The 14,677-nt window shown below is 38.4% G+C and overlaps 1 protein-coding gene across 1 annotated transcript in view; it reads right to left on the bottom strand.

The window, feature by feature from the left end:
• The window catches only part of GRIK2 (glutamate ionotropic receptor kainate type subunit 2), a 687,728-nt gene that overhangs the window by 423,455 nt on the left and 249,596 nt on the right, over positions 1 to 14,677 (bottom strand). Inside the window, exons 5-6 of the mRNA XM_014611075.3 lie at positions 11,705 to 11,886; positions 4,519 to 4,572 (exon numbers count right to left, since the gene is read on the bottom strand). Of these exons, the coding sequence (XP_014466561.1) occupies positions 4,519 to 4,572; positions 11,705 to 11,886 (236 nt within the window). The remainder of the gene's footprint in view (positions 1 to 4,518; positions 4,573 to 11,704; positions 11,887 to 14,677) is intronic.

The following is a 14,677-nucleotide window of genomic DNA, read 5'->3' as shown; positions in this document are numbered from 1 at the left end:
TAAAACATCCATATCAGCATACATGCACATTGTACTATATGTTCCATTTATAGTTTAGGGTTCTATTTCCTATTTTCCTCCACATGGGAGTTACTTATAACATACTAAGAGAAGAACATATTCCATAGCCATTAAAAAAGCGAAAGTTAAGTCCAATGCTGAACTGTATTGCCTATGATATCGGTTACAAATATTTTACAAAGTTTAATCACATTTTTAAATTATTTCCTAATTTAATGATCACTTTTTATGGTTGCTAGATATGGATTTAAAAATGACAAAATTAAAGAAAATGACAGATTCTCTGCATTCTCCTCAAACTATTTTTTGCGGTTAAGTATTACCCACATGTCCAACTTTTATCTTGCTCTAGCACCTGTAACATTTTTCACGTTATTGAGATACAGAATAACTTTTAGACAATTACTCTCTTTGCTCATAAAAAGGGAACACATTTAAAAGTTCATTATGAAGGTTAAGCATTTTCAACTGAATGGCACAGAAGTGCATAGACTGTATTTTTTTCACATATTCTGATACCAGTTCATTTATGGAATTTATTTAACTATGATAATATTTATAACCAAGATATATTTAGACTTAAAAAATTATAAGCACTGTTAGGGAATGAGTCTTTTTGGGGGGTTGCTGCTGGGTTATTGCATTAGTTTTAAGTTTTCTTTAAAAAAAAAAAAAAGTAAGACATTTAAGATTAATCTATTTCAATATTATGGTCTCAATTTTTTTATTTGAACTTCAGAATAGCCTACAGGTAAAATATTATGTCCAGAGCTCTACATTAAGGCATCCTAATGCACAATCAGGGCTTAAATATGAAAACATGTAAAAGGAACTTTATTAAAAAAGGATGTTTCTTTGATGACTCATTAGGCACACCTTCAACAAGCATGAAAAGCTTTAGTACAATACAGTAATAGTACTTTTACAACAAAACCATCTTTTTATGATTTAGTAATGCATTGTCTGCCCTACATATACTACATGCTTTATTTTGTTAAATATAGCCTCATTATATGTTGTAAAATGACATTACTTGTCTTTTAGCATCTTTCAGCACCTTAGATTTTTTAAACGCCAGTTTAACATATTCTAGGTTTCTGTGAAGCGAGAAGGCTAATATTGCTGAAAACATTTATTTACTTATTGGAGGGAAAGCTAAGAAATAGCCACACTCTAAGAAAACAGTGTATGAATTGCTTATTGTTCATACTAGAACTTTAAAATAATCTCAAACCACATAACTGTCTCTATTCTAGTTAGGAATTATGGCACTATTTGCCTTATAGAGTCTAAGATGTTCTGAACTTGTTTGCTGTACAACATCTATTTACAAAAATCCATATTTGTGTCCTGATTTCAAAGACACCATACAGTCTAGCACTGGAAAAATAATCGAAAGAAATGAGAAACTGTAGCTACATTCTTTCAGAATTTCTTTCCTGTTAAATTTCAATGTATTCAAACACCTCCATAAACTTAATAGATAGATGAATGATGTTTCATCACTAATTGTTTAATCTAAACACATCCATGTTTACACAAAAGTGTAACAAATATACACAACAGCTCAGTGTATTAATAACCTAGTGCATTAGAACCCTGAATCATTGAGGAATATGGTTCCAGAGACTGCTCTACCCAGTGACTGCAAATTTTATTTGACTGGATTTTTACTGTGTTAGGCATATTCCTACTAATAAATCTAAATATTTTAAACTTAGATGCAAGCTACAGATGCTGTATTGCAGCATCAAAATCTATCGTCTGGTGGTGGGTACCAAATTATTGTTCTTCCTGTCTAAGTCACACATCTGATCTCTGGCTCTTCTGTACAAATCAAGTGTTCAAATCAGCAAACGGAAATACTGAATTGCAGCAAAATCCTGGTTTTTAAGATGTAGTATCAACTCTTACATAGATATAGATGTAGTGTAAACAAATATTGTGGGAAGGTAAATTACTCAAAGCAGTGATTCTTACCAGTAAACCAAATGAAAATATAAAAACAGAATGGAGACCTCTGGAATCAGCTGTTATGTTAGAGAGACTGAATAGGGGACTTTTACTACATACATTCCTAACATCTTTGATGTCCACAAAAGTAGTACCATTTACATTTCCAAAAGAAGAGGGACTCTAAATAGGACATTAGGTTTTTACCTATCTAAAGACATTCAGAATTGAGAGTTATTTTGCTAACCATTCAATACTCAGGCTGTGATAATGCAGTTGTTCCTAGTGTCTTATTAACCTCTATTCTAAGGCTGGGATGAATTGTTCATTGTAGCATAAAGGCCTCATTTCAGCAAGGTACTTAAGCACATATGTCATTTTAAGCACACAAGTAGTTCCACTAAAGTGAATCTACTCAGACATTTAAAAAATGACAAATATCCAAACAGCCTAGCTAAATCACAGCCTCAATGTATCCATTTTGATCTAATGAGAGCAAGATAAAAGTTTTTTGATATGTATTTCTCAGAGTGAGACTTGAAAAATAATTTCTAACTTCCTCACTAGTAAGACCCTCACATATAACTAGGAAGACATGGAAATGTAGAGCTGATTAAAGAGTTCACTGTGAATATTCGATTACATTTGAAAGCATAGTTAAGTTTAAAGTATGTCCGTTTTTTAAATGTACTAACATAATGAACAATGAGTGTTCCCATATTCATCAAACTGATGTTTAGAGCTGGTTAGCAATGTTAGTCTGAAGGCAGACAGAAATAGGGCAGCGTGGCAACTTAAGGCCCCTCTGCATATGCAGGTAAAGGTGCAACAGGATCTAGTGTATGATCTCACAATCATGCCTCCTGCCATGCACGTGTGGATCATGCGTTAGATCCCACTATGCCTTATTGTTGGTGCAGGACAAGCCCAATCCTGCCCTCCATCCCTCACCTGCACTGACAAGAAGCAAACTCCCGTGGCTGGGAGCACCCTCAGGTAAGGAGTTTCCATCTGTGAGGGCACCCCATGCACCCCTGGGCCTGGGAGATCATTACTGTTTTGGTCTCCCAGCCCTAGGTTTGCGTGAAGCCCCTGGGTCTGGGAAGATCACAGCTGCCATGGTCTTACGGTCTGGGAAGATCACAGCTGCCATCGTCTTAAAGCCCCAGGCATGTCTGTAGTACTCCTGGGGCTTGAAAATGGCAGGCATGGCCCATGGTTGCTGGGACCCAGCTGCATCCCAGAACCAGAAGGGGAACTGCTAGGCCCCAGTGTCTGCGGCTCCAGGACTATGGGTCCCAGCCACCCTGTGGCACTCCTGGAACTAGAGTTGGCTGTTGCCAGAGCTGAGTGGGATTCCCAGCCTCAGCCTGGCATGACTGATACTACTCCCAGCAGCCATGGGAGCCCCTGTTACACATCCAAGTTAAAGCTGGACACCAGCTAGCTATAAAGCTAGTACATGTTTTAAAGGTCTATTTTTCCACCTGGTCGAACCTTTTTGGCCAGGTACAGACATTATACTTCTACAGGTAGAATGATTGGAAATTGGTCTGTACCTGTAACAGAACAGAAGTTTGGCATTCAAAACCAGTCTATACCCATAACAGAACAGAAATTCAGCACATGGACTGGTTTAAAAATAGTGGAACCACGTCTTAAATTTGCTTCCTTCTTCCCACCGCCAAAGGGTGAATGTGTTTTCTGTTCACTACCAGTCAAAACTATGCCACTTACAGAAAACCATGCAACTTAGATCAATTCCACCTCAGGTTTTTATGAATGTCTGTACCTAGGCCTTTATGGCATGATATGTACTTTGCACAGGTAGCTGCTTTCAGTTAACTGCATAATTAACAAGCTAATTGTGCAATACCTGTAACGTGTAGATGGGGCCTCTGAGAATAGCTGGTTTTAAGGGGCATTAGCTATCATAGGCAACAACCCACTTTGTTAGATGCTATAAATAGACAGATGTTTGTATTGTATATAAAATTCTGAAGTTTTTCATTCCTACAGAGCTGATGGCTTACATAAAAGGAAAGACACAATGTTACATGACATATATAATTACCATCCCATAGATCATTTTACATTATGAGTTTCAAATATTCACAGCAAATTATTCGGGAATGATCTTCAAACCTTTTTTTTTTTTTTGCTAAAAAATAAGCAGGTAACTTAGAACCATGAATCTATTTCAGAATTTTATAATCTGTAAATGAACATATGAGAAAAAAATTAATTATTTGTGGAGTAAATTATTCATTATTAATTATACTGTCAGCTCTTCTTACACAGTTAGAAACAGCAATGGTATTAAAATAAGAAGTTCTCAGGTCTATCAATCTCCAGGATATAATGCTGAACATTAATTAAACCATCCTCATGAGTTTTCTTTGAAATGTAACAAAACTTGATGGAGAAAATATCCCATTTTCATACCAACATCCCAAGAGAGCTCTTTAACATTGTCAAGTAATGTAATTAAGAAAACTAAGGTCTTTGTTTTATGTCTTTAGAATGTTTTTATAAGCTACTTACCAGTGTGGTAAAGATATAATGATAGTATTCTGTCATCATTCCCATAGCTAAAGCCTGAAAAAATAAACAAAATATTAATATTACTGAGGTCACATAACACACTTTTATCACACATATATGGCAAAAGAAAAGCAGTAGTAGAACACTACAGGGATCAATCAGACTATAGGGTTGGAATTGCACTAAAATTAGGTGAAGCAAATCATTCCTTAGCAGTTAGACCAGATTACTGACTATTAAAGGAATTTATGAAGCAGATCTTCTGGCAGAAAGAATATTATTAAAATGTTTGGAGCAGTAAAAGTGAAAGAGACTCATACTTTTACATATTAATGGGTATATTAAGTTGCCACACAAAAACTGAACGGAGAATATTTTCATTTATTGTTTTTATAATGTCTCCACTAAAAAAAAAAACTAAACACAATTCTACTTTGATGAACTATACTACTCAATTTAAAAAGTGTTGGCAAACCAACATAAGGAAACTGGTAGGCCTAGTTTGGGCACTTTAACCACACTTCTGTAGCATTAATAGAGCACAGCAAATATTGTCATCATTACTCAAAAAGAACAGACACCTAGCAAGTACATTTCCCTGTCTTCCTAATCATACGGCATTGTATCATTGTAACTCAATTCTGCATTTTAAATTTATCATACTTTTTTTGGCAGAATAGGGTCAAATGTTCTAAAATACAGTTTTAAATCAGTAGTCTGGGAATCTCTAATTATTCTAATTCATTATTATACGACCTTAAAAGGACAGTTCCAATCTAAAAAACAACTGTGCAAAAAAGGCACCTTCTTGATCTGTAGAGCAGCTCTCTTTGTTTATTGAGATTTACATCCAGTCTTTTCAGTAATTAAAATAAGTTACTAGCTACTTTTTCATGCTGCACAATACAGTCATAGAGGAGGTAACTTCAGATCCCATTCCTTAGGCCACAGATCCATCCACAGAAGTTGCAGGTCTTTCTGTGGGGGAGAACAGGCTGCAGGCTGGGATTCCTCTCCTTTCTCTGCTTTCTCTTCTCTGATTCAAGGGCAAGATGCTTTACCTAGAAATGGGCTGCCTCTTGGTTAAGGATGTAGTGCCACTAGAATTGGTTGGCAGCCAGTTCCCATCAACTCTCGATGCTGGCATCTATTTTCTTGAGGTATGCTTTCAATGCATCCTTGTAGCATTTATCCTGGCCATCATGAGATCTTAAGTCACGGTTAAGATGGGAGTAAAGCATTTGTTTTGGGAATTGAGAATCAGGCATCTGCACACAATGTCTAGTCCAATGGAGTCAGTTCTCAAGGATCACTGACTCTATGCTAATAACATTGGCTTCAACAAGGATGCTGATGTTTGTGCAGCCATCTTCCCATTTGATGTGGAGGATTTTCGGGAGGCATTGTATTTGATATAGCTCTAGGCTTTTAAGATGATGACAGTAGGTCACCCATGTTTCACATCATAGAGGAGAGTGGGGATGAGGGCTGCATTGTAGATCTGGATCTTCGTGTCTTTCCACAGATTGTGATGAATAAAAAGACACACCAAAGCCATTTCCCAGAGGAAGCACTTGAGCACCAGATCCTGTGCTGGATCTCCTCATCAATGTTCACTCTTTGAAAGAAGTGGCTACTGAAGTAGGGGAAGTGCTCAACTACCCCAAGAGGGTAATTTGAGTAAGTGGGGGTGGGGGGGTGGTCACATTCATGGCCTGGGGCAGGCTGATAGAGCACTTAAGTCTTCTTGATTATGTGAGACAGGCCTACATTTTGACAGGCTTCTCTGAATAGATTGAGTATCATCTGTTTTTTTCAGGGTGTGCAAGGATGGTACACTTGACGACCTATTGAAGGTCTAGGATGATTATTTTGTGTACTTTGGTCTTTGAGAAAAAACATCCCAGATTGAAGAGCCCTCCATCCATTCAGTATTCAATGTTAATTCCAAAAGGAAAGAGGTTCTTAATGAAAACCAGGAGGACTGTCAAATAAATGGTGATCAGAGTTGGGGCAATGAGGCACCTTTGCTTGTGACCCCAGTTCAGATGACTAATGGATCCGTCTCCAATCTACTACACAGAACAGTCACAGTCATTTGATGGTGAAGCCTCAGTACTTTGATGTACTTTTCAAGGACATCCAAATTTAGCCAGTACTTTCCACAAGACTTTGTGAGTGATGGAAGCAATGGCCTTAGTAAGATCAATGAAGGCCATATACAGGCTCTGATACTGTTCCTGGCACTTTTCTTGGACCTGGTGGGCAACAAAGGTCATGTCAGTTGCTGCAAAGAATGGTCTGAAACCACAATGAGATTCTGGCAGGACTTCCTCAACACATGGTAGAAGACTACTTAGGAGAATGTGGGAGAGGATTTTCCCTGCTATGAAAAGGAGGGTGATACCTCAATAGTTTTCCCATAGAAAACTTATCTCCTTTCTTGAAGATGGTCATGATGTTGGCATTCCTCAGGTTCCCAGGAATCTCTTTGTTGATCCACATTCACAGAATAAATTCATGAAGTCTCAGTTCCAGTTCCTTGTCACAGGCCTTGTAGATTTCAGTAGGTATGCCATCTGGTCCAGTAGCCTTGTTGTTCTTGGTTTCCTGGATGGCATGCCAGATTTCTTCTAGGGTAGGAGGGTTGGCAAGTGAGCCCCTTTCAGGGTGTTGGGAGATGGACTCAGTGGTGGAATCTATCACAATCAACTCACGTGCTTCTTCCATTTAGCTTGTGTAGCTTCATTGTCTTTGAGGAGTACTGAGCCATCCTACAAATTGCAATGAAATAGGATGATGGGAAGTTGGGCTGTAAATGTTTTTTGTTTTCTGTAAAAAACTACACATCATGTTTGTCAGCATAGATCTGGGTTTCCTTGGCTTTATCTTGTCACCACTGATTGTTGATGTCCCAGATCCTCCTTTGAGCTTCAGCTTTGAGAAGCTGATAAGTTTCCTTCTGCTGAGATGAGGTGAGCTCTTGTCTTCTGCTCAAAGGGGGCGTGCATCTCAGAGTCACTTTCATTGGCCCAGTCTTTTTGTTGATAGGTGGTACAGTCAATGGATTCAGCACAGGTGAGATGGACAGCAATTTTAAACCCCTTCCAGGGTTCCTCAATGTTGTCTTCATTTGGGTGCAGGGCAGACAGCTTTTCATGGAGGGTACTGTTGGCATTCCTTGCAGACCTTATGGTCTTGAAGAGGTTTGGTATTGAGAGTCCTTCACATTGCTTTTCACTGTTTTTGGTGTTATGGAGCAAGGTAGATGTTCATAACAGATCTCACAAGACAGTGATCTGTCTAGCAATTATAGGTTCCTCACATGACTCTCATGATATGGACATCCATTCAGTCACAGGGTCTAGCAATAACATAGTTCAGGAGGTATCAGTACTTAAAGTGATGGTGCCTCCAAGTGGCCTTGTATTTGTCTCTGTCTGAAGATGGTGGTCGGGATGACAAAAACATTATCCACACATTCGCTCAGGAGAAGGATGCCATTGGAATTGGCTTTCCCTAGTCCTTCCTTTTCAATGGTGCCACTCCAGAGTTCCAGGTCCCATCCAACTCTGGCATTGAAATCACCAAAGAGAATGATCAAACAGGGATGGAAAAGGATTACACTTCAAGATTTAAATGTCTTAACATCATTTAAGCATCACTTAGTGCCCAGTCTTCCACATTGCAGGCAAATGGGATAATAATAGAGCTCTCTCTTCCTAATTTTCTATCTTCCAGAATTTCTACCTGATAAGTGAATTTTATTCTGCTTCCACCTTCTACAAACTCTCACTCAGATTTCTCTTCACTTACCTCTCTGATGCTACACAATTTCTATTGGCTTTTTGGTTTGCTTTCCTCAGCTTTCTTGACACTGTTTCCATAGTCTGTCTTCCTTGTCATACTCTTTCTGCATATACTGATCTCTTTCCTAATGCTTCTGTAATCATTTTTTAAAATCTAACTAACTGCCTGTATTGACACTGCCCATCACACTCATTCCCTAGCCCAATCAGCTAGTTCATCTTCTGCTCCTCATATTTCTCTCATCTCTACACCCACAGCTTAACTCTTGATCCTTCCAAGCAATTCTCTGTCCAAATCAATCCTCTTCTCTTTCCTTGGCTTCTTGGTAAATTCAAGATGCCTCAGAACGTTGACCCCATTATGTAATGCAAGTCACTCCCTCAACTCCCACCAAAAACAATTTTTGGTCTGTGTTCAATTTATCTATATAGTTTTGCCTCTGTTGCCAAAAGACTTAGGCTTAAGAGCTGCTTCCTTCCTGCCCAAGACTGATTGCGCATCAGGAATGAAGCAAACATTTAGCAGGTGCTACCCTGCCCAAATGCAGGCAGAGTCAATAGAAATTCTAAACTGCTCCCAGAGCCCCTTGCACAATCCTTGAAGTGAGGATTTCCCTTTTCCTTTCTTCCTTTCCCAGTGAGGACTTATTCAAAGAAGCACACTCTCCGTATTATCCTGGCTCCAGCAGCTACTGGGGTTGCTGCTTAATAGAACAGAACTCCCTGCTCATACAGGAAAGCAGCATTTGAGTGCTTTGGACAATGCACAGAAGAGTGGTGGAAAGGAATAGAGAAGTGATGTTCGTACTGAATTCCTGCAGAAGTGAGTCTGGGAACCAAACTTTATTGTCACAGTCCAAGCTGATTTTACTTGACTGATACTTGGCAAGTTTTTCTTTTGAAAAATGTCTCTCTCTTTTGTAATGGACTTAACTGCTTTAGGTATTCAGACACTGAGACATAACAAACATCCAGACCCAAAATGACATTATTACAGACAGTTTTCAAAGCACAGGCTCACTTTCAGCTAAAGTACCAAGGTCAGACTCAACTGTTTAAAGCATGACAATTTATTAAGAGAATGGCTTCACCTACCTTATTTCTTCATTATCAAGAGTGAACAAAATGGAAAACTCAAAAAGGCAGATTTTGAAATGATGAAAACAAGCTCTTATGAAAAAGGTCCCTATTTCTCCTTCCTATCAGATTCACTCTTTCATGGATTGACATAGTTTACTTAAACCATTTAATATTTGCAACATCTAAACAGTTTGAATATTAATCTTGGGAATCTTACACATTATTAATCTTCTAATTTTCTTCTCTAATAAATTAGGAAAATGATTAGGAAATAATAGAATATTTACCTCCTATTATGTAAATGCAAGAACAGTTTTTGGCAGGAACATGGGAGAGAAAGAGTGGAAAGGGGAGCCTGGATATGTTTAACATTTTGTTCCCTCTAGCACATATTTGTTTTTGCTGATGCTGGATACTGTGAAAAACCCAGTTTGCTTTTCACCTAAGTACTATTAGGTGCATTATAAATAATGCAGCTTGATGGATTTATTGTTAAAGTTATTGGCTGTCAACACCATTAATACATATTTTGCACCTACATTTTAAGGTGTTTGAATAATTAAACATGCATTCAGTGATTGTTATGAGACTGCTAATATAAGACTGGCTTGTACATAGATGAGAATATGAACAAATGTGCTCTTTTCAATAGTGGAAGAAAATGTAAACTTATTGTGAACACAAAAAGTATCTGAATAAATTCAAGATAAAAAGAGGGATTTTTGTGTCTGTGAGTGAGAGAGGGACAGAGAGAACATAATTAGCGCTTAGCACTGGTGAGTTAAAATGCATTAAGAATATAAGAAGTGCCATAATGGGTCAGACCAATAGTCCATGTAGTCTAGCATTCTGCTCTCCAACGGTGAGCCCAGAATTCTGATCTCCAACAGTGGCAGAAATGGATGTTATAGATGTAAATCATTGAACTGGATCGCTCTAGAGTGATCCCCTATTCAGTATCCTCCCTGACACCCAGCATTATTGGTTAACAGATGCCAGAAGAAACATCTCCAACCATTCTGTTCAATAGCCAGTAATATATCTATCATCCAGGAATTTATTTAGTCCCTTTTTGAGCAGAGCTATGATATCTGTCTCCCCCACCTCCTGTGGCAATGAATTCCACAAATTAACTATGTGTTGCATAAAATAAATCTTTACTCTTGTTAGTTTTAAGTCCATCGCCTTCTAGTTTCAGTGGGTGCTCCCTAGTTCCAGTAATATCATAGTGTCTTTAAATGTGAGAGCTCTTAGTTGATGATTGAAAAACTACCCTAAATACACAGAATTTGTACTGGTGTCCAGAAAAATGCAATCAGTCTATTAAAATGAATGGTGTAAAAATAAAGGTGCATTAATATTGTTATTAAAATTGCATATTAGTAATATATGTTTTGTCCTTTTTGTTTCAATTATCTTTCCAAACCCAATTATTACTTCAAATTCATTAATATGAACAAGCTAATAATATTACCACATTTTCCTTCTAATACTGAAGTCTCACCACCAAGTTCAGCTCAGTTAAATTAGGTGTAAGAAGAAGCACCATTGGGGTAACTAATTCCTCATTCACTGAAGATACAGAACAATAATGAAGTCAGTCAGGAGATACTACTGCACCCTCATCCTCTCCTACATGGATACAGTGGAAATGAAGCAATTTGACTCTGCTCAGTGTCCTTTGCATTCATAGCTAGAAGGCACAGAAAATTTGCCCCTAGGAAAATGTTTAAGGGGAATTAACAATATGAGCAATTTTCTTAGTAGAACATATTTGTATGCTTATCTCATATGGAAAAGTGATGCTTAATTGACAAACGTACGCTGGTGGTTTGTCAACTCAGTATGTCTTCTATTATTTAAACATGCCATTGGAAATCTTGTTATATATGAAATACAGTAAAATTAGAAATCATAGTTAAAATTGTTCATTTGCAAAATAACACCAAATAAATATTTCAAATTTCTGTTCAAGTGCCAATGCATGATTGTACAATCAATAGTGTATTCATCATTAGATAACACCAAATGTGTTTCCCTAGATAAAAAAGTATGTTGGAAAATAGATTTGTCTCCTTATACAGAGATGAATATAATTCCTACAAAAATGAAAAGAAAGCTGCTTTCATGAAAGTTTCATATCAAAGTATCTCAAGAGGGTTTAGTCAATTTTCCATAAAGTCCTCAGAAAAACTGACACACAATCCCTGGACTGTTAAAGTTCATCAAGACTGAGTGTTCCTTTTATTTATTAGGGATGAAGAAGATTAGGCCATCTGAAGTGAGGTGTTGATTACCTGTTTTAAAATGCCTGCTGCCATCTCATGACTGCAGTCAAAGATTACATGGAACTCCTTGCCTCTTTTCATCTCCTTTAGTAAAGGCTTTGCATCCTTTGTGTCAGCCGGTAACTGACGGATTTTTAGTCTCAGGTTGTACCGCGATGGAGCCTTGATGAGCTCTTGTAATCGAATAAGGCCTTAAAGAATATACAAAGGACAGAGGAAAGGAAAATTATCAAAACAAGAATGTGATCTTGCAAAAAGAGTAGCTTATTAGAGTATTTGAATTTCATTCTCTCCTCATGCATATATGCTACAGTGTGGATATGGAAATCTGCACTTTTTATGTACTCCAGTGCTTTCTTGTCATACTTCTTTCTTCTTCTTTAATATTAATAGACACTAAGCAGGCCTGAGTTAGGATTACCTTCAGGGATGCAGACAAATCTTCCTTTTGCATTATCATGGAGCTATGACTTTCCACTCTAAAGTATATATATAATTATTCTAATTCAATTAACGCAACATCCCAGACTAATAGTTTGTAATCAGACTACTCTTCTCATGACTAATCTATCAGGTTTATATACACAGTTTCAGTTCATTACAGCACTGTGGAACATTCTCACAAAATCCACATCAGACTACTAACCGAGTTAATTTCTCTTCTTTAATTATACAATTAAGGAAACACATTTAAGCAGCACCAAAGGCACCAAAATGGCCTATTCAATAAACACTTGACTCCTGCTGTTTCATTCTTCTTTTATATTCTATAAAACATTTTGGATTACTTTGTTTGTTTTTCCAGTGGAATTACATGCATGGAAATTCCTCAAAAATCTTTTGGTTTATATTAGTATGACAGTGCCCGCACGGTTTACAGACCATTGGTCTGTGACCAACACTAAACATCACGTTATTTAACATTATTGAAAATGACAGAGTAAAAGTAGACCATCTCTAAAATAACAGCTCATTTCAATGTTATCAAGCAAGATGTGCTCTTTTGTGCAAACTTGTATCATGGCACATACGTTAGGGCTAAGAATCCATTAAACCTATATGTTTACATAACCACTTGCCCAGAAATATTCATCTCATCTTAGATATGCTGTTTTGCCATGGGGAGGTGCTTATCTTTCCCATTCTCTCAGACAACTGCCTAGTGTATCTACAGAGAACGTAGGTACTGAGCTACCTACAGACTGCTGATAAGAAATCTAAGAATGAGGGGGTTAACTCCCACCCCTCAGGCATTTGACTTGATTCTCTTCCACTATCTTGGGATCCAAATCATCTCAAGAAAGTGGAGCCATCTGCTTTTTGTTCAGTAGCCTATGGTTAGTTCAGGTTTCTAGAAGTGTCCTAACATCCAGGCTACGGGCTAGGGTATTCTTTATCCCTTCTTTTGAAGTTGGATCACTGGACAAAAAGTAATGCAAGAATCATGGGCAAATGGAGTACCTAAGGTGGAATATAATTCTGTAGACCAAAGAAAAGGACCCTCTCTTGGAAGGGACAGAGCCCTATGTTCTGCTTCTTGCTCCCATCCGTATTTATTCATTTTGCATGTATTAATCAATGGATATAATGCATAACTATCTTTAGAAGCAGGAGTCAGAGCCTAGGGTTCTCTTCCAACTTGTAATCTATTCACTGTGCTAGTCATGCTCCATCTAACTCACAGCCCAGCATGAACAGCATTTTTCTGGGAAAAAAGAGATGCTAATTCAAATGCCGTCAGCTCCACTGATACCTAGCACTCATATCCCCCTCATTTCCTAGGCACGTGCCCTGGCCACTAAGCTACAGGCAAGAAGTCATTTCTCCATTTCCTCTCCTAGTGCTTAAAACTGAAATTCATGTTTAAAAAGTAGATATATTAACAGTTTCACAGGGGCTCAGTCAGAGTGGAAAACAACTGCACTTCAAGACTCAAATGTCTTAACATCATTTAATTATCCCTTAGTACCCATCTATGCTCTGCCATCTAATGCTCAGAGTGATCTTCATTAAAACAGCCCTACCCATTTGCTCATGCTTTGCAGACAGCACATGTTATAAAAAAAATGTAGTTACTTATAGGGACACACTTGGGATACAGCTAGGATCAATATTATTGGGAGCAAAAGAAAGGCCCAGGGTGGAATAGGACCGCTACTGAATGGGCAAAAGCAATTGGTGACGGACAGTGGGGACAAGGCTGAACTCCTCAATGAGTTCTTTGCCTGAGTGTTCCTAAACAAGGGGCTAGACAAGTCTCACAATGGGATTGTAGAGAGACAACAGCAGGACACCAGGCTACCAAGCATTGACCCTGAGATATTGTAGAGTCACTTGGAAGAACTGGATGCATTTAAGTCGGCAGGCCCGGATGAGCTCCATCTGAGGGTACTGAAGGCACTGGCTGATGTCATTGCACAGCCACTGGCAGGAGTATTTGAACACTCATGATGCACGGGCCAGGTCCCGGAGGACTGGAAAAGGGCCAATGTGGTCCATATTTTCAAGAAGGGGAGGAAGGAGGATCCAGGCAACTATAGGCCAGTCAGTCTCACCTCCATCCTTGGCAAAGTCTTTGAAAAGATTATTAAGGCTCATATATGCAAGAGGCCAGCAGGACAAATTATGCTGAGGGGAAACCAGCATGGGTTCGTAGCAGGTAGATCATGCCTGACTAATCTAGTCTCTTTTTACAACCAGGTTACAAAACACCTGGACACAGGAGGAGGGGTTGACATCGTCTACTTAGACCTCAGTAAGGCCTTCGATATGGTATCTCACCCCATACTGGTAAACAAGTTAAGAGGCTGTGACTTGGATGATTACACAGTCCGGTGGGTGGCAAATTCGCTAGAGGGTTGAACCCAGAGAGTGGTGGTGGATAGGTCAGTATCAACCTGGATGGACGTGGGTAGTGGGCTCCCACAGGGCTCAGTCCTTGGACCGATATTCTTTAATGTCTTCATCAGTGACTTGGACGAG

This window comes from Alligator mississippiensis, chromosome 1 (genome assembly GCF_030867095.1).
Source record: "Alligator mississippiensis isolate rAllMis1 chromosome 1, rAllMis1, whole genome shotgun sequence".
Lineage (NCBI taxonomy): Eukaryota > Metazoa > Chordata > Crocodylia > Alligatoridae > Alligator > Alligator mississippiensis.
The sequence above is the reverse complement of the archived record's forward strand: the minus strand, read 5'-3'. Positions and strand labels throughout refer to the sequence as shown.